The sequence below is a fragment of the Monodon monoceros genome, unplaced genomic scaffold (genome assembly GCF_005190385.1).
Source record: "Monodon monoceros isolate NGI ecotype Baffin Bay Population unplaced genomic scaffold, NGI_Narwhal_1 Super_Scaffold_5, whole genome shotgun sequence".
Lineage (NCBI taxonomy): Eukaryota > Metazoa > Chordata > Mammalia > Artiodactyla > Monodontidae > Monodon > Monodon monoceros.
The window spans coordinates 49,701,118-49,722,415 of NW_021703782.1; the positions used below are offsets into that span (position 1 = coordinate 49,701,118).

General features: G+C 32.6%; 1 protein-coding gene across 2 annotated transcripts in view; it reads left to right on the forward strand.

Moving 5' to 3' along the window:
• ZDHHC21 (zinc finger DHHC-type containing 21) overlaps window positions 1-11,356 on the forward strand; it is a 68,901-nt gene extending 57,545 nt beyond the window's left edge. For both annotated transcript variants that reach the window (XM_029201386.1, XM_029201387.1), the window contains 2 exons: window positions 10,201-10,244; window positions 10,797-11,356. In XM_029201386.1, coding sequence (XP_029057219.1) covers window positions 10,201-10,244; window positions 10,797-10,929 — 177 coding nt within the window. In that variant the 3' untranslated portion in view covers window positions 10,930-11,356. The remainder of the gene's footprint in view (window positions 1-10,200; window positions 10,245-10,796) is intronic.
• The last annotated feature ends 9,942 nt before the right edge of the window (window positions 11,357-21,298 follow it).

Here is a 21,298-nt window from a genome sequence, read left to right on the forward strand (position 1 = left end):
GGGAGCTAGTGGGGGCTGGAGATAATGGCTAAAGGGTACAGGGTTTCTTTCATAGGGTGATGAACATGTTCTAAAATTGATTGTGGTGATGGTTGTATGACTCTGTGAACATACTAAAAAACCATTGAATTGTATACTTTAAATGGGTGAATTTTATGGTATATGAATTATATGTCAATAAAGATGTTAACAAAAAAAGAATATTTCTGGCATAAATTAAATGTTAATTTTATTCATTTGTTCACATTCATTCATTTATTCATTTTATATATGGTTTGTTGATGTCCTTTGTCTGTTTTCTATTCAGGTGTTCTTTTCTCTTATGGTTTAATAAGAAATGTTAATAAAAACATTCAAAAAAAAGAAATAATGCAGAGGTAACTCTCTCTATCCCTCTATCTATATGCAAAGACTATCTATGGAAAGACACATGAGATACTAGTAATGGTACTGGCCTCTGAAGAAAACTGGAAGAATGCAGTCAGAAATGGAAGGAAAACATATTTATTGTGTCACCATTGTTTTAATATTTTGCAAGGTACTCATAATAACCTTTCCCCTCTAGATTTTATAGGAAGAATTTTAAACACAGGAAATTTTAAAGAATCTTGCAGTGAATCCTCAACCACAATTAACATTTTAGAGTATTTGCTTTATCTCACTTCAAATTGTCCATCAATCCATTATATGTTGTAATATATATCAGAGTAATTTGCAGCATCAGACAGTTCACCACACAAGTCATTAACTGGAGCTCAGTGCTTGTTTATGTTTTTTCCTTTGAGGCAAATTTTACGTACAGTGAAAGACATAAATGCACACATGTGCAACCCAAACCCCTTTCACAATAGAGAATATTACCATCACCCTAGAAAGTTCCGTCATGCCTCATATCAGTAAGTCCATATCCTCTGCAGAGGCAGCAGTGATCTGTTGCTTTTTTTCCCATCCATCACAGATTAGTATTGGTTATAGAATTTCATATATACCCATTAATACGTCTCCTTTCTTTCAATATAGTGTTTTTTTTGATTCATCCATGTTGTTGCATGTATTGATAATTTCTTTTTATTGCTGAGTAGTATTCCATTGTATGACTATACCGCAGTTTGTTTATCCATTCTATTAAAAGACAACTGGTCTGGTTCCAGGTTTTGGTAATTATGAGTAAAAACGCTGTGAACATTCTTGTTCAAGTCTTTTTGTGGAAACATCTTTTCATTTTCTTGGGTAAATACCTAGGAGAAGAATTGCTGGTCACTTGAGACGGTTTATCTTTTATTTCATAAGAAACTGCCAGGCCTTTTCCCCAAGCAGCTGTATCGTTTTGCACTCTGACCAACAATGTATGAGAATTCTGGTTGCTCCACATCCTCATCAGCATTTATTGTTGTCAGTCTTTTTAATTGCAGCTGTTCTAGTAGGTTTTAATAGTATCTGGTTGTTTTAATTTGCATTTCCTTGATGACTAATGATACTGAACACTTCTTCATGTGCTTTTTGGACATTCATGGATTGTATAATGTCTGTTTAAATATGTTTTTATTATTATCCAGTGGCTTGAAATGTTTTCTAATATCTCTTGTGATTTATCTAGTGATGATGATAAATAACATGATATTAATCACATTCCTGTGGACGAGAATAGGGCTTCCCCTAACATGTTTTTTCTCTGCTTTTATACTCATTCATAATTACTTTATAGCCTATTCATAAGTCAAGTCTAAATTGCCGGGTTATGCTTGCATTTTTGAATTTCCACTTTTGAATTTGCCCAAATCATTGGTATATATTTATATTTCCTGGAATGAAGTTTCTCTGATTTCCCCCAATTTCTTATGATTAATGACTGGAAATGGACGTTTGAGAGTGTTGCTGTTAAGACTACAAGTTACTTCTGAGAGCCATCAGAGGTTTATAGCTGAGGGTAACAGTTTCCTTCTCACCTAAGCAGAAAGTGGGGTTTGGCAGCAAAGGCTTCAAGATATTTTAAGAATTCCTATTCTCAAATTTTAGTATTCACTTCTGAGTTGGACATAAAGTTATTTATAGTATTTGCTGGTTTTTAAAGGGTATATAGTATCAGGTTCCTTTCTGACTATTCCATACTACCAGTATGTTAATATTAATTTTCACATTGCATGATTTTCTCTTTTGCTATAATATTGAACAACATTTCACCATTTTAAGACAGGGAGATTGGGTCTGATGTTGTGATATTTCTAAAACTGAGTAGAAACCACATTTGTTAAATAATGCTCTCTCCCCAAGTCTCATCTCTTTCTGTATACATTTAGTACCCTCTCAGGACACTCTGTGCTAGACAGGTCTCATGTCTTTGGAAATTATACATTTGTGAAGCATTTAAAAAGGAATGCAAGCATTAAGAGAGAGAATATATTCCATTTGTTAGTCCAACCTTTAGGCACTGTACTTCCTCTTGAATATAAGTACTTAAAAAAATTACAGTAAATTTCAATTCCATTTACCTGGGCTTTCATAGTGAACTTCAAGTACCACTCTTTTTGAATGAAAAAAACATTTTTTTAAAGGTTTCCAGAATTCACTCCTCCCCACATTGATTTAAGGTTCTTTAGGGCTTAATTATTTGAAGTTGTTATGCATTCAGTATTTAATTTTAAATCTAATGAATTATTAGTATTTAAAAATAGTATTTAATATTAAAATTAAAATTTAAAATATAGATTTTGCTTCCTTTCTTTATAAAATATGCTTGCTGTTTCATTTTATGAAAAAATTAATACTGCCTACAGGATATTTCACATCTGGACATGTTTTTGTCATAATCTGAATCCATGGATCTCTCTTTACAGTGTGAAAGAAGTGACGAATTTGTCAGTTAGCATAAGAAAGAAAAGGGGGAGAGAGAATCACAGTGAATTTAATTACTTCATTGATGTCTTCCTCCTTGCCCTACTCCTGCCCCCAAAGACCAAGAGGCATTTTGGGAAAACACTGGTGGGAGTATCATTTCATTATAGAAACTATGTAATTACATAGCTTGAATATAGGCCTATTAGACTATAAACAAGCAAAACAAGTGCTATCTCTATTTAGGTTTAGGTTGAGGTTTTGAGGAAGCAGTGTATTAATTTTCAGTAATTTTTCCCCATTATTTGTTCTTACTTGGAAAAGTCATTTCTCTCCTGTATAAGAGGAAAAATCCCATCTTATTGATAGTAGAAGGTAACAGGATAATCATAGTAATGATAATCTGATGTCATTTTAGACCTAGTAAGAGCAGATTATCTGTGACCCAGATAAAATAATTAGAAATTACTTAAATTTAAAAACAGTGGATTTCTAATCCCATTTCCAAGGTTAAAAGATCTCAACACAACCTGATGTTTCTATGGAACAGACAAATCTTAAACCCAATTTTAAAGGATTACCTTTGATTATTTTTAGATATAATTTTAAACAAGATTTAACTATATATGCTGGTTCCTTTTTACTAAAATTAATACTGAAGTTAAAGTGTTTTCAAAGTCTGCTTTGAAGCATTCTTTATTTAGTTAGGGAACAGATTATTCTAATTATTCCTTACTTAGACCGTTTAGCCTTTTTGTTTGTTTCTGAATGAGATGGATAGTGATGTTGTCATTATTGTAATTGATGTCAGAATTTCTTATTGAGCAGTAGTTCACACACAGCCAAGAATAATGTCCATTCTGATGAGCACCAACACTAAGAGTGCTGGGTGATTGTATTAGTCATGTTTTGAGTTGCTGGGCTTGGAGAGAGTTAATCAAGAAGCTCTGTAACAGCTGGTACAGCGCCTTCTGGTGAGGGTCTGACAGTGAGCTATTGTATACCATGACACTGCTCTGACAGTTTATCTAAATTTTGTATACAAGCATTTTTGTTTTCAGGGCACCGTGGAGTTTGTGTAAAAGCTTAAGCTTTTGACGGCGTCTCTGGAGCTTAGTGCTTTTCTCAGTTGTGGTGAGATTGAGGGTGGGGTGGGGAAGATATATTTAGTTGAAACTTTGTAAAAGGCTTGAAATTCTCAAAGAAAAAAAATTGAGCTTTTTATATTTGGTCTCACAGGTAACTATTGTTGGACTCTACTTGAATTACTAAAGATAGCTTAAAGCAAAGTTTTTCAAAATAAAGGGAGAAAATGTTTTCCCCCCTAAATACTGGCTCATGATTACCTAAATAAATATAGACAGAATCACAGTTGCAGGAGTGACTTAATTTTAACTTGATTATGTTATACAATGAAAAGTATCTTGTGTTCAAAATGTTAAATTAGTTTAAATGGCATATTATCTATTAAATAACATTCTTATTAATCCGATGATTAGTGGACTTACCTGCCTTTTAACATGTACCTAGAAATGTAGTCCTGAGATTATTAATCCTTATAATGAAATTCTGCTAAGTATCCCCCGAATCAGTGTGGTGAATTAACAGCATTCGGTATAGGCTCTGTACAAATTACGTTTGCTTTACTCAACTCCAAATCAGCATTGCAAATATGGAAATCGTTGCTAATTATGCTGAACCCAGCTCACTTACATTTCTGTAAAGGGAGCTCTGTACAGCATTTTGTCTTCCTTTCTGAATTATGTTTTCATTTAATAAAAACAAAATATATTTTTAATACGGTATTTCTAATTATAATATTACGGGAAGTATCTTCTCTGTAGCTTTTTTAAAACCTAGAAGAATCATTAAAATTTAAATTGTTACTTCTTATATGTTTTTAATGTCATATTCTAATATTCGCTATAATATTTCTTTGAATTTTGGATACAGTAGAGAACTTTATAGAAACTAGGTTCCCCCTCGCCAAGGAATTAGTTTAAATACATACTGTGTTACATTGCATAGTAATAGAAAAGCTTTCTTTCTAAAAATTCCTGCTAGCATCGTAATTATTATGTGTGGAAGTGGATTGCTCTTTAGCATAAACGTGTTCCTATGTGAAAATGTATTTATATTGCATCCTCTCTCTTTACTCAATGTAATAAACTTCTTGAAAGTAATTTAAAACAACTTAAATCTATTTCTATAGATTTTTTTCAATAAGAATAGTACGTTTTAATTTTCTTAAAACATGATGAATTGCTTGAGTGATTAAATAGATGCTTTTTTTTTGGGAAGGAAGCTAAACATTTATGAGTTGTACTTCCTGTTTTTCCCATGTTATTGTTCATGTTCTGAATCCACGTGAATTTTTAATCTGAATTTACAACTTTATAGGATTGGAGAAAACAGTGAATTTTATATTTATAGTTAACTTTTAGATCTTTTTCCACAGTGATTCATATGCTTCCCTCTGTCACAGTCTATCACTATATTAATTACTTTTCAAATTCCAGCCAAAGGGGCACATTATCCCTTCTTACTTCTACTGATAACCGAAAATCTTATGAAAGTATAGTTTTGTACTAAAAATGTAAGAGTAGTTGACCTTGATTTGATTGTTGATTGCAAACGTAAGTTTTCAGCTGTTTCTAAATAGTGTATGGCTTATTTATATATGTCATCGTATATAATCCTCCTCTCTGACATCCTCGGTATATTCCTGTATAATTATTTCTTGTATGTTTAACTACTTTCACTAGACTGTAAGCTCCTGTTGCTAAGGACTGTGTCATAATATGTACTTAGTAAATTTTTGATAGACAATAAATGAGTAAATGAATCATGTTTTATGTACTTAGTAATTATTTTTTCAACTAGATTATAAGCCCCTTGTGGACATTGGATTTTATCTGTGTAGTCTCCTACAGTCCATGTCATTTTATCTTTGATTATAAAAAACACTTGTTTGTTTAAACATAAATTTTTCTAGTTACATTCTAATGTAATTAAGATAGCTCCAAGCCCTACAATAAAAACTTAGGCCTGTCATTTATTGAGGAGTTACTAAGGGTTCTAACATATTAACTCATTTAATTTCTACAAAAACCTATGAGGTAAATAGTAGTATTTGAAAACTGAGATACAGAATTTTAGTAACTTTCTTAAGGTTTTATACAGCCAGAAAATGGCTTGATGAAGAGGAGTATGGGAATTATGTTGGAAAGAAATGTTTTAAGTGGCTATCAAAGTAACATCTACTGCCTTCTCAGTTTGGTTTCATGATTGATTAAATGTCTATGTTAACTTAAGATCTCTAATAAAAGATGTAGCTGGTCCTTTGTTGGAGATGGATGCTTATGAACCATTTATTTCAAGTGAGTAATATAGTAGTGAGTTCTGGCTTCAAAGGAGGAGAGAGAGCTAAGGTTAACAGAAAGTTTTCTCTCTTTGGATTGAAAAAAATTAAAGATAAGGAATCATGTTATTTCTGTCCATGTTCAATTAGTTTAGTGCTGCAAACATATATTGAGTACCCACTTTGAATAATTTGTGCTGTTCGGTGCTATGAAAGACACAAAGTTAAATGAGTTGCTCTCTGTATGTTGAGCAGAAATTCTAGGAAGTTAAGCAAAAGTCTATTTTAGAATTAGCAGAAATCAGTAGTAGACAAAACAGGTATATAATCTCTAGTTGTGATAAACTTTCCTTAATAGTGTTTTTTACTCCAGGTTAAATCAGCAGAGTCATTGAATCAGGTATGTGCAGTAGAGTTAAAAGCACCAACAAGACCTATGATAAGACCTAGAGTGCAGGCGATCCTTGAGGTTAGATCGAACTGTCTTCAAGGAGACTTTCTGATAGAATGTTCTTACTTTCCTCAGATCTTCAGTTTGACAGATCTGGAAACTCCATTTTGAAAATGTTTCCAGGGTTAATCAGGCCCAGAAGCAGTGACTCTACTTCTAGACTCAAAAGTGATAGTCATATAAACCAGGTTGACTATTTATTCCCTTATGTATGATTGTCAGGTACCAAAGGACTCTGCAGTACATTCTTTCTCCTGTACAACAACATATATGGCAAAGTGTTACTTTGTGAGAATGAACTCAAAGCAGAATGAGCTAGTTGGATGGATTGTATCATCAAGCTGTCTATTCCAAGAGGACTAGATTCTCAGGTCTGTTAACCAGGAAACGTCTGGTGATAAATTCTTGCTCTTTGCCTCTCACCTCCCCCGCCCCCCTCAATTTTTCCAATAGGCAATAAATACCTCCCTCTCCCTTCCTATTAGAAACTTTTTTTTCCATTCCAGTTATAATCTTACTAGTTGAGATACATTTTTCTTTTAAGTCAAACATACTTCCTTAGACTGAACCTGAAAGATAATTTCTTAGAGTAAGATGAGCCATCAGGAGAAGATAAAGTATAGTTGATAAAATACTTGAGCCCTATATTTCTGTAAGTCTTTCTTGTTTCTAGTTTATTCTTTTTTTTTAGAAGATAAACTTCCGGTTTTTAAAATAGGAAAGCATTCTCATTTATCTCAGTTATGCAGACTGGCAGAAGTCTTGGATATTTTTATCATTAGACCATAATCAATACATAAATATTTCTTTGGAAATAAGGTATTTTGATTGTAGATAATACAATAAAAATGTGTTTCTTATCATTCCTTGAAGAGTGAGTTTTTCTAGATAGCTGTTTTACATATAACTAAGAATTTATAAAATGTACTCCGTGAAGATAGCAATTACCTTTTTGGTCATTTTTGTGATAGTCACTAAAGGTATTGAGTCTTTTATGTTGAATGGAATTAGCTGCACTAAAATCTGTTTTAAATATTTTTAGTTTATTTTTCATGTGTGAAATATTCCACAATTCCCTGCTTAATAAAACAAAACAAAAAGTTTATCAAACCTAGTTCAGCACTTGGAAATAACTTATGGTTGTCAATATTCCTGCCAGTAGTAACCTCTCTTCTCTTCTAGTTTGCTGTTTCTATTGCGCATATAAATACGATAGCATGATAACTTGTGTTGCCCTGAGTATGCTGTATAAATGCCAGTGCAAAAACTTCGTGACATGTTTGGCTGTTCTTTTTTCTTATAATAGTACTCTGGATAGCTGAGAGATAAGCATTTGCCATTTCTAGTGGAAAAAAATAGTCTTTTTTGGCTAGCCTCACAAATCCTGTTCATAAAGTCATGGTAAACATCACATCCTTTGATTGAATGACAATCTGTTTATGATGACTTGAAAGGTAGTGTTCCTCGTATTTCTTGAACCAGATTCTAGAAAGATGTCAAAAGCACTTGCAAATAAGAGCTTTTCCCATATGAAGTCTAAATTCAAAGTCCTTAAAATTGATTATTTTATTGTCACAAATACATTCCTCAAAGTTATAATCGAGTTTTAAGTTTCTGCACAGTAAAAATATCCTGTAACATTGGCTAGTTCTAGTAGTCTAACCTTGTAATTGCCTTCCTTATCCTGAAATAGTTTCCACTTTTAAGTGTTATCTACACCTGCAATTTGGGGCCATTTATATACCTTTCCTGATAACACTTTTAAATTTCTTTCCTGTCTTTTCCTTTGTATTTTTGCGCAAGCTATCTTAATTGTTTTGGAATAACCTGTCACCATCAGTTCTAAGATACCATTTAAATTACTTCCTTCACTTTTTTTTTCTGATATGGAACCAGAACCCCAGCTTTCCTCCAAGTCTTTAGTAAACTTTTTTATGTATTTGCAGACTGTGTTTTCACAAAGTAAAACATTATTTTGAGGAAATTATGCAACAGAACCAGGAAAGGTTAATTATAAATAGAATTGTCATTGGAAACCATGAATTTCAGAAAATGCTAGGAGATTAGTGAATATAGAGTGACTAATCTATAGCCTCCACACAGATTACTGGGAAATCTGGAAATGAAACTCTGTTATTAGTTACTAGTCACATAAAAAATGATAGATTTGTTTTCCTGTATGTGGGCCAACTGTAGTTAGACAACTGTTCACACATAAGAATTTCATGTTCTGAGCCATTCGTGTAACTTCTTTAAAGAGTTTTTTGAAGTAAAGGTGCTTTTCAGTAGTATTATTGGAAGAGAGTTCTATAGCTAAATAAGTTCTTGCAATTGGAGTTGCAGCCACAAATATTTGCATGAATAGTATTGCTTAATAACTGCTGTCCACCTGCTATATCTGAGGAAGCTAATAAAGGAAAGGGTAAAAGGAGGAAGATTTTTTTGTATATGTAAAAGAATATATTTTCTTTTGTACAACTTAAAAGTATATTTAAAATGTAAATATATATCTAAAATAAGATTATATAATTTGTGTTTTGATTATTTGGATATTCCTTATCATCACTGTTTCTCAGTCTAATGATAGGTCTTCCATTAACATGAATTAGACCAGCATGTCTAGAAGCTTTCTTCTCTTTATTGAGTTGTTTTTCTTATATATTTGTGTTAACAGCTTTATAGAAAACACATAATGAGAAATTGCATTATTATGAAGGGACTGGTTTTTCTCTTGAAAAAAAAAAACAGTTTTTTACCAAAGAACACTAATCAGTTAGCTTTCCTTTTCAGAGTAATAAATGTTGTAGTACGGCAAATGCATACATTGCCTTGTTGAATTTGGCTTTGTTTACAGAAATCCATAACCAGTAGCGCTCTTTGGCTCTTGACAGTTTTCTATTCAATAGTGCCTTTCATTTATCATTTTGGTATTTATTTTTAATGCATATTTAATGACAGTTGAATTAAATATAGACTTTTAAAAGAATTATCAAGAAGGCAAGTGTAATAAAAGGTTATTTTTTAATGAAGTGAGACTCCTACAATTTGGGGGGGGTTGTAATTGAATAAATTGGTTCTTTTTAGCACAACGTAATGTTGATTCTGTTTTTCCAAGGGAATTTCAGCAATGTACATAGATAATTTAAAATTCTTTTTTTTAACATCTTCATTGAAGTATAATTGCTTTACAATGGTGTGTTAGTTTCTGCTTTATAACAAAGTGAATCAGCTGTATGTATACATATGTCTCCATGTCCCCTCCCTCTTGCGTCTCCCTCCCACCCCCCCATCCCACCCCTCTAGGTGGTCACAGAGCACCGAGCTGATCTCCCTGTGCTATGCGACTGCTTCCCACTAACTAGCTGTTTTGCATTTGGTAGTGTATATCTGTCCTTATATACACTACCACTCTCACTTTATCCCAGCTTAGTACCCATATATAAACTTTTTATATCTTTAGAATATTCTCTGAATATGATTTAAAACATCATGAAATAGATATAGAATCAAGCCTTGATAACTGTTATATCTGAGTATTTTTTTTGATTTTTAATAGGATACAACATCTATTGAAAAGATGTCAAACTGTTGTGAAGAAATGTAAGTATGAAAGTGAAGTCTGTAGTGTTCTTATTTAAAAATGCAAACACCTGGTTATATTTGAAAAATGTGTGCATGTAGTGGAAAGATAATGTAATGATGGCTTTTTCTTGGTGCCTTTTCTAAGACCTGAGCTAGCAAGCATAACCCAGTCTTACAGTAGGGGTAGGGGTCTTCTAGCCGTGATAGTTTTCAAACAAAATAAGTACTGATCATTCTTGTTCCTTGTCCTACTAAAGTAAGTTAAATTATTTGTCCTGAAAATACATCAAAAGAGATTTGCTACTGTGTTGTTGACACACATTCTGTTAATCCTGAGATTCTCCTCTGCTTCAAAAGTTGCCCTAGGTTGATTGACGACACAGATACAATATCTGCTATCCAGAGTTAAAACTCAGCTGCATGCCATAATGAAAGAAAAGCTGTATTTGTGATGCTGGGACACAATTCATCAGAGTCCAGTAATGGATCCCCAGCCAACCTGTATTGTTTTAGCTGACTGAAGTGCACCATGGGAGTGCTGTCTTTCACTAATAATGCTGTCTTCTGTAGATCGAGACCCCGAAAGCCATGGCAGCAGACCTTCTCAGAAGTTTTTGGCACTCGTTGGAAGATCCTGTGGTTTATTCCTTTCAGGCAGAGGCAACCACTGCGAGTTCCCTACCACTTTGCCAATCACGTCTAAACAGATGGATGGTGGGCACAGATGGGTCCTCCATGCTGGAAATGCGTTACAGGTTTTCTGATAATAGAACTATGACAGTCTTCAAGTCAATTAAAATCCACCCACCAATCTTAAGCATCATAATGTGCCCCAGGCTTTATTTTAATAGTGATCTTGATCCTGTTGTGGGACTAATACATGATCTATATTTAAGTTTTAAAGCATGTTTACTTTCAAATTAGCTTTACACAGGGATTTCTTTAAATGCTTTTGTTATTAAACTCAAAAGGCAGTGATTGGGATGAAGTAATTGTACATAATTTCTTTTAGTACTGACAGTGTTACAGATTTTACTTTATGGGAAACTTCGGATGTTTATTTAAAATTTTCACCCTTAAGCAGTACTAACCAAATCTGAATTTCATTCTTTAGGTTTTACAAAAGTTGATACGCCTTATATGTAAATTTTCTTTTTCAAATACAATTTTATGTTATACTTCCTTTTGTATGTGCTGCAAGATTTTTTAAAATTTAGCATATAGAATTGAACAACAACAACAAAACAAAAACAGCAACAAAAAAAGACAGTGTTTTCTTAGAAGTAGCTTTCTAATGTTTTTTTTTCTCTTCACCAAAAACACCACTAAAGTAAAACACCAACTACCTACCTTATTTTAAAGGAAAGATTAATTTTTTTTCACATTAACTTTCCCATTTCTTTCCCCTGTACTGTTGTAATTATTGGTTTTTGTTAAAATATTTGCTCCAAGGGGAAAATTTTGACCAAACAGGCATGTGTTCCTATTTTACCCTAAGATTTTTATTAGCAAAAAGGGTAAAGAATTTGCAATAATTCCACTGATACCTTTTCTAGTGTAGTTATGTTAGAATGCATATGTTTTTAAAATGCTAGTATAGGGCACCCCTGGTGGCGCAGTGGTTGAGAGTCCGCATGCCGATGCAGGGGACACGGGTTCGTGCCCCGGTCTGGGAAGATCCCACATGCCGCGGAGCGGCTGGGCCCGTGAGCCATGGCCGCTGGGCCTGCGCTTCCGGAGCCTGTGCTCCGCAACGGAAGAGGCCACAACAGTGAGAGGCCCGCATACCGCAAAAAAAAAAAAAAAAAAGCTAATATAACTAGATAATATATAATGTATAGTATAAAGAAGAATATTGTGCTTTAAAAAAATATATGTATACTTTTTACTTTTGTTTACCTACTAGTAGATCTAAAATTACACCTTGAAGGTTTTTATATAATAGATATTGGCCAACTAATATTGAAATTTTATTTATAGGAAGTTACTAGTAAAAGTAACTTTTGTGTACCTGTAATCACCCAGATTGAAATTAAATTTTAATTGACCAACTATAATCTGGATTGAGAGACCATTTTTAGTAGCCAATGTTAGGAAATGACCTTAAAATGAGAAAATATAATCTATATTCATTATTAGCCTTATACAAATTTAAATTGCTAATTGTGATGGTCTCTTGGAAAGCATAGAATATTTGTGTGAGAAAAAATTTAGCATGGTTTGAAAAAAATTCAGTTAAAAATTTTTTTCCATTAGAATACTGCAAAATCCATATATCTTTAAAAAACTAATTATGTACTCAGCCTTTCCCTTGAAGAGAGGATTGAAGGGGTATCTAGTGTTCTTGGAGCATATCAATATTTTCTTTTTGGTTAGTTTTGGTAGTAAGGAGTCATACCTGAGAAATCATGAAACAGAAGGTTACCGTTGTCAGCTAGTTAACTATACTGTGGTTATTTTTTAGAAATTATAAATATCTCCTAAAATAATAGAATAAGGTCTACTCAGAGATACAAGTACCATGTCTTTCATGTTCTGATTACAGTGCTTTATTATTTAAAAACTTAGTGGCAGATGGAAATATTTATTGGTGCTGATAAGATTCATAGTAAATTTAATATAAGAAGTATATTTATAGAGCTTAATGAACCACAAAATTAGTACATATATTCATTCCAGGCAGATGGGTTGGGTTTTGACCAAATTTGGCCTGGTGACTGAACTGTTATAAGGAGTAATGTATAGATAATGTAGATAGATGTCAGTCAGATGCCTTATGCTGTATACATTCCTTTCAAATAAGGACATTGAGAAAACAGCAAAGCCAAGTGAAGACCCCCTAAAGAGCTTTATGGACGAATTTATACTTCATATGGTAGCAGTAGCTACCTTGAAAGGTACCAGGGAGGTACTCAGTGCCAACCTCTGTCTCAGTAATGAGAATCAAGAGGTGGTCTCTTTCCCACTCTAACGGTTTCTGGTTTTGGTTTTCTTAGGTTCCCCACTTCTAGGGCACCTCTTCCCACCTTTCTCTTTACCTTCCCTGATCCTGATCCCTCTGTACCTGATTTCTCTAAATTACTGGAATACAAGCTAATGCACTAGGCAAGGCATATATTTATTTTTGTTTGAATGGCAGAAATGCTACATATCAATATATTTATGTAGGAATCTATATAAAGTATATCTATATATACTTATGCTGTAACTTTCAGTATTTCAGAGTTAGCACACCTAACTGGGTTTTATGATTCTTGTTAGACAACTTGAGAGAGAACACCTGGCACTTTCCTGGGGAGTCCATAAATTCTAGTGTGCTCTCTGCGCCCTCTTTTGGCTAATTGATGTAATTATACTGGCTCTAGAGATTTGTTGCCCAAATGAAATGTATACCCAAATTCTGAACATTTCAGAGGTACAAACTTAAGGGAAGTCTATGTACAAAAATGTAAGGTTTTATGAAAATTAATGTGTTCCTATTTATGATTCTGATGTCTGGTTCATACATATATGACTACTTTGCTTCATTTATGTATATTCATATTATATTTTTTACTATCAGACAAATTTATATCAGATCAGGATAAATAAATATAAACCATTTCATGAATTTTATTTTGAACCTTATTTTGGCAAATTAAGTCCTTAGAATTAAAAAGTCATTACCTTAAAATTACCAATTTATTACAAAACAAATTTATCGTAGTTACAATGGCAAGCCAGTGTCTAATGTGTTTTACTGAATATCTAAAAAAATACATTCAGTTTTTTAATCCCAGTTTTGGAATGATTTTTTTAACTGATTCAATTGCATTAAAATAATAAGAGATTAATAATTCTTTCTATACTTCTCTTCATTTTTTTTAACTTTCCTACTGTGAGTTAGAGCTGTAGCTTTAGTAGCCAATTTATTATATATTCTAGATAACCCTGAAAATAACTAATGATGTTGAGCATTAGAAAATAATTATGAGCAGTGAGATTACTGATGTAATCTGTATATTGGATGAAGTATTTCGTTATAAACATTTCATTTCATTTTAAGCGAAATGTATTTTAAAGGATGTTTTACATTCAGCAAAGTCATTAATTGGACTTCTGGAAATGAAAGTAGTTGTTAAGTACTTGTTATAAATTGCACCTCTTGAACAATTATATTTGTTGCTCTTCTTTTCTGCAAACAAAAATGTTTATGGGCTCAAGACTGTAGGCAAAAAGTGACTGAGTTCAGAATTTTAAAAATATTGTTAGCTGATGTTCCATTGTGAGAAAAATACTATTTTGCTTCAGAGTTGTATTAAAAATATTTGTGGTTAACATAGAGATAGGTATACTTAAAATATTAATATGTTAATGCCTTTGAACAGAAGAAAGCATAGTTTACTTTTAAGTAATAGAAATAGAGAACATAAGCATAAAGTTTAGTGTAACAGCTAAGTTAAAACTTCTGTCAGAATGAACATCAGTGAATGTTTGCTAATGCTTAGAGGTATTTTTCTCTAAGGATGGCGGCTAATTATAACTGTTCTTCATCAGGCTTTTTCAAGTCACTTTCCTACAAATAATTAGTTGAAGGTGTGTCACCCAAAAGGGTGTATTAATGCTAATCATAAAGACTTGAGTTAGGACAACACCTCCACCCAGGAAGTATGAAGTAGTTTTGATTATAACCACATACCTTTCTATGTGTTAGATAATGGAGCAGTTTGAATGTTCTCACATATGTTGGTATAAAATCACAATGCATCCAGCTCTAGTTTACAATGGTATTAATATTAACAGAGCTGCTAGTCTTTCCCTGGACTTTTCTCTAGTGTCTACTTCCCTTGTGCTTCATGTATGAATAGACTACTTAGCTCAAGTTTACTAAACTATTGCTGCTTCATTAAATAAGTTTTTGACATGACCTCTATATATGTAGATATATCTAGAATTTACTTGGTACAGTTTACACTTACAAACATTAAATAATTTATTAATAGATATAAGTATTAGATTTTTTACCCAATTCTACTACTGTTGCTTTCAAAAATATAAGTACTGGCAAATGTAGTTAGTAAGTCATGTACATTTAGTATGTTCTACTTGCTAGTATTAGTAACCATATAATTAACAAATGAATGAGTGTATTATTTAATGTCCACATTTGTTACTTTCGATCCTAAGACTCCTCTGAATTTCTCTGTAAATCACAAATTTCATTATGCTCTGAATTTAGCCATTCTCAATTGAATTCTAGAATATTCTTCAGCAGAATGTGAGAAAGTAATAGAACCAACTTGCTTGAAGTATTTTGAACCAATGTTGTTCTTATGTATATCAATCAGTATTTAGCATTTCAGCTGCATTTAGGATGATGATGGTTTAACTTCAGGAAGTGTTTTCTCTGATGTCTCCTTTCATTATCATTGTGCAATTTTTAACAACAGAATTTACTACATTTTTGTCTGTTCTTCAGATGTTGTAATACTGCCTGCTAGTGCTAATTTGAAACAGAAATAGTAATGGTGTTTATCCTTATGTCATTGGTATTTTCTATTATCATTATTTTTTTTACTATTATTATTTCCTTTTTCCCTTGTCTACCATAGAGGACAGGTACAAATGAGTAGTGAGTAGCCAGAATTAGATAAATAGAGTATTAAGATGGAGAGAAGGCTAGACAGAGCATGTATAATCAGCATCTCAGCAGAAGGGTTTACTGGACACAGAATCTGTGACGTCAGAGAATTCCTCTGCTACAATCATTTTAGCCTTATCTCTTGTTGACACTGTTTCACTGTAAGAGTTGTTGATGCGTGTAAGCGTTTAGTTTGAGTTATTTTATCCAAGGAGTGTATATTGCTGATTCTTGTCAGCTAGTCAGATGCCTTTAAGAAATTATTTTGAATTTTAAATATCGGAAGTGTACAGTGTACGCTAACCTGAAGTGTCAGGAATTATGTGAAAGTACAGCTACTTAATGCCAAGCAGAAATGAATAGGTTGCCCAAGGTATGATTGAAAAAGCTGGGACCTTTTTATAAGTCTCCTCTTGCAGAGAAAGGATATACTAAGTATTGTAGTAAAATCTGTCAACAGAGGGAAAATCAACATTTTGTATATAAAGGGTGATTTTCACTTTAAAATTTAGACTATTTCAGTTTTTCATATCTTGAGGGTCTCAGTAGCTATTGGTATTTTGAATCCCTGTAACATGTAATGTGGTGCTTACCACAGTTGTTCAACACTCTGATCTTTTGGGTATTGATAGCTTTATATCTAAACAGAGATATGGACAAAACAGTAACAATGTAAGGTGGTCTTTTTGTGGTTTTGCTTGTCTGTTGACTAAATACAGGGTTTACCTGGGTAGGCTGTCAAGTAAAGGGAGAGCTAGTCTGCATATTGCACACTCGGTGTTCTTGCCAGGGTGTGTCGGGTGACATTGGAACTACTGGTGCCTGAAGTTAGTGTTTCACAGCCCCAACAGCTAAGACATCCTGGTGCTACTCACTTTAGCATTGAGTGACATTTTTAATTCCCGTACCAAAGAGTTAATTTTCTTTTTGGTTCACTGAGTTTCTTCTCACATCCTTGTGTTTATAAAGTAGAATTTAATGTCACTAAGAACAATTTTGATTAATAGATCTTAGTTTTTGCACACTGCTGCCTCAATTTAGTTGGCTTTAAATGTCTCTCACCTGGTCTGTTTTTTTCTTTTTTCTTTTTTGCTTAGAAAGTAAAGTAAAAAAAAAAAAAAGAGGTTTTTTTTTTTTTACTTAATATGGACTTTAATTTTGTATTTTTGTATAGATTGGCTACTTTAAAAAGTAGTTTAATAGGTCGAACTTAAAAAGATAATTGAAACACTTTACACAAGATTTTTTTGTTTTATTCTGCAGGAATAAATGAGAAATAATAACTCTTATCTCTACAGATGAACTCTGTAGCTTGTTGGGCCCTTTTAATAAATGCTAAAGCAAAATGCTAAAAGGAGAAGTTAAGGGCCCATTCTGATTACAGATGAAGAATTTTGCATCTGTGTGTGTGTATATGTGTGTGTGCGTGTGTGTGCGTGTGTGCGTGTGTGTGTAATCCTTAGTGGTATTAAAGAATGATAATTGCCATTTGTCTGTTTTGCGAATAAAGATAAAATTAAAGAACGTTTTAAAAATATACGCATATGTGATATATGTACGCACACACACACACGCACACACACACTCTTGCCGAAGAGGAAATGCAAAACTTTGATTTAAAAGCAAAACGAAAATTGAACTTTACCCAAAAAAAAGCCTGGATGTTGTTACTCACTTTACATAAGTTAGAGTTAAGAGTATTTTTAAAACTAATTCTGCTTAGTGATTCATTTTACAAAAAATGGGAGAGAATATCCTTTAGAAGTAGTTGTCCAAATGTAATACTGCTATGTGTACTATCCTGGTTCCCTATTTTTTTTCCACAGACTTCTAAAACACTCATTTAGTGTCCTTAAAAAAACTGTAGCTGAAATGATTAAAAATTTTGGCAAGAAGATAACTGTGTGTATGTACTGGAAAAGTAGACAATCACATTTGAGAATGTTTTGCATAGTTTTCAATCAACTAAAATCATTCTGTCTTTGAATGTAGATACAGTATATGGTTTTGCAGCGAATTCTGAATGGAAAAAAATCAAGTCAAACTAGTGTGAGATGTGACTTAGGATCATTTGAATGATATGTAGAAATACAGATGTACATATTTTTAGGGGTAAAGACAAAATTTAAAAGCAAAATGGGAAGAGACAACATTGTCTCTCTGTCAACAATATATTTTCTAGATTTTGTTGTGACAATATCAGTTCTGAGTTACTCAGCTTGTTTATGTGTTACTTAAATTAACGTGGCTGAATGCAGTTATTTGTTCAAGTTATTGGATAGTAGAAGATTCACAACTATCTGCTCTCCTCCAGAGATGAATATTGAAAAGAAATATCTACTTTAGCATAGGTACAATAAAGCGACTAAATGATACAGTAGGAAGAAGTTTCTCCACAATTGGAGATACTCAGACAAATAAGTTGCAGGTCTAACCTGGGGGAATAGAATAGGCTTTTGGGAGAACTGAGCGTAGATGATCTTGCTTGTAGGAGCTTTATGTCCCTGGAATTAGTCTTTTTAAAATGTGACTGGCAAGTTTAATGAATAGGCAAAATTTGTGATATTTCAAGGCTCCTAAAATTTTGTGTCAACCTCAATGATGTCTAATATTATATCCCTAAAATAAAAGACTTTTATTTTAATAGCGGTATGTTCCAAGTGCCATATGACGATCCTGTTTTTACATTTATCAGGCATTTTTTCATTCAGTGCATATGTTTAAATCTGAGTGCTGTTTTGCTGCATGTCTGTTTTACCTTGTCAGTTACCCTAAGAGCATTTAAAGAAAAATCTTCACTGACATTTCTTGTGCTAAAGGTAATAAGGAAAATGGTAGTTGAGGGATATGAGAATAGATTGAGAAGAGGGAGGAAAATGACACGTGGGAGCCATGTATGTATCTGAGATATACTTGTTTAAATGAAAAGTTGACACTGGTTCTTAAAATGAAAAACAAACCATGTATCTAGCTTAAGAACGGTGTTTTGTTTTTAATTTATTTTAACGATTTAGTTTTATTCATGTAATATTTGTTTTCTTTGCAGATTGTTTTTAATTTAAATTGTGGAGTTTTTACTTCTCTTGAAATGTATTATGTACTGTATTTTTAGAAATCTTATTTTTAAATAAATATTTTTTAAAAACATAGGACTGTTCTTCTCCCCCACCTCTGTATTTATTAAAAACAACCCAAATTCTAGATTTCAGCACTATCAGTGTGGCAGGCCACTTTGTTTAGTTTTATGCAATTTGGATAATTACTCATACTTAGTAGCCTTAGGATTTTGTTCTATTATAATCTCAAAATTGTTTATATATTCAAGAAAAACTGGGTATACATAGTGGGGGTTGAAATTGACAAATGCAGTATTTCTAGTTAGGCATATTTGTTTAGAGATGACCCAATTGGCTAGATTCAGTCACCCCGTTTATTTAACATTTATTGTGCCAGACAGTATTTTATGGAACTATTTTTTCTTTGTGGAATAATTTACATAAAATAAAATGCAGAGAGTATATATCTAGGCATTGTTTTAGATCTAGGGGTATTAAATTACCTAGAGCCTTCGCTGTTATGGAGTTATAGACTAAGAGTATCTGGGTAGCTTTTTATTGACAAATTTCCTAAGTCTCAACTAATTGCTTTACTTGTATATGCGAGAAGTGAGAACAGAGACGTGTATATTAGTGGGTATAAATTGGTCAAAAATATCTGAAAAGACAAATCAGTATGTCTTAGAAACAATGAAGGTGTAGAAACTGAGTTTGAAAGATAGGGGCTTAACTTTATTTTAAAAATCCCTTCTTAAATTTTTATTACCAGAAAAGTAATGTTGATAAATACTCTGAATTAAACGACTTGATAGAGTTTCAGATAAAACTATAAACTTTGCTGCATTGGTAAATGAAAGAAAATTGTTGCATGCTGACAAACCTTAAAGGATTATAAAACTTTATTCTTGTTCCTTTTTCAATTTCCTTTGCTCTGATTCAAAGCAGCATTTAAAATAATTGTGCTTTCTCAGTGATGATAGATTATAATTCTCAAGCTTTTTGGTCTCAGAACGCCTTTGTATTCATAAAAATTATCACAGGCCCCAAGGAGTTTTTGCTTATGTAAATAGTCTTTATCAATATTGACTATATTAGAAATTAAAACTGAGTATTTTAAATGCTTATTTATTAATTCATTTAAACATACCAATAATAAACCTATTGCATGTTAACATAAATAATGTATTTTTATTTAATGATCCATGATTTTACATTTTTTTCAAAATTCTAATATCTGCCTTTATAAAAGAAAGCTGGATCCTGATACTCTTCTACACTCAATCCCTTGCATTGTTATTTTGGCTGAAGTATCTAGAAAAATCTGGTCTCATGCAAATAATGGAATTGGAAAAAGGAAGAATATTTTAATAGTCTTTTCAAGTGCCTGTGGATATTCTTTGATAATATGAAAATCTCAACAAGTTATGGTTTCTGAAAGTTTAGTTGCATTGTAGAACCGGAAACAACACCAAGGAACTTTTCCTACTGTGTTACATTAAAAGCCATTGGTCTCTTTTTCACTTTGGAAAGTTCTCTTCACCCATACATGATTTTGTGACATCATTCATTAGTCATTTGGAAACTATTGGAGTAACACAGATCTTCCAAGTGTTACACATTTCATTCGATAAAAATAAGATAAAATTAGATTAAATTAAAAATTTTAAACTAATATTACCACTAATCTGGTCAGAAAAGTAAGTACTAGAAAACTGTTAAGCTCATAATGACACATTTTGTAAAATCCTAATTTTCATGTAAAAACTTGAGTTTTATTATTGGTAACCACAATGTCAGTGATTTTCCTTAAGGAGACAGGTTCACTTCATTCATTTTGAGAAAATGTTTGCCAGATACCCATGTCTGAAAAATGAAAGTTTGTCAGTTATTCTTTCAAGTAAAAAACAGCGTTCCGTGAAAAATGTTCAGCTTGCAACTCAGTAGCACCAGTGCTTTTTTCCTCAGGAATGAACAGTCATACTTGGGAATGCAGGTAAAGGGCTTCATGTTTACTTCCCATGTTGTCAAACAGAATATTCAAAATGTACTCAAAGGACAATATTTAATTAAAAAAATATATTTTTACTGATTCATCAAGGGCATATTAAGTGAAACTGGCTTGTCATTTTCTTTTTTAAGCTGAGGTTTGTTTGAGTCTACTTAATTTGAGTCTGTTTAGGGAGGAAAGCAATGGGGAGTGGGGGGGAGGTAGGACAGAACACTATGCATTTGAGACTCCAGTTCATTTACTCTATATTTGATAAGTGAAAAGGAGCATTAGCTGCTTAAAAAGAGAATTTGTATTTCTGTATGCCTGCTTCTGAAGTACTTAAAATGTAGCGTTCTTAAAGATTCACATCTATTTAGCCTTGTTATAAAGAGACAAAAACTAAAAA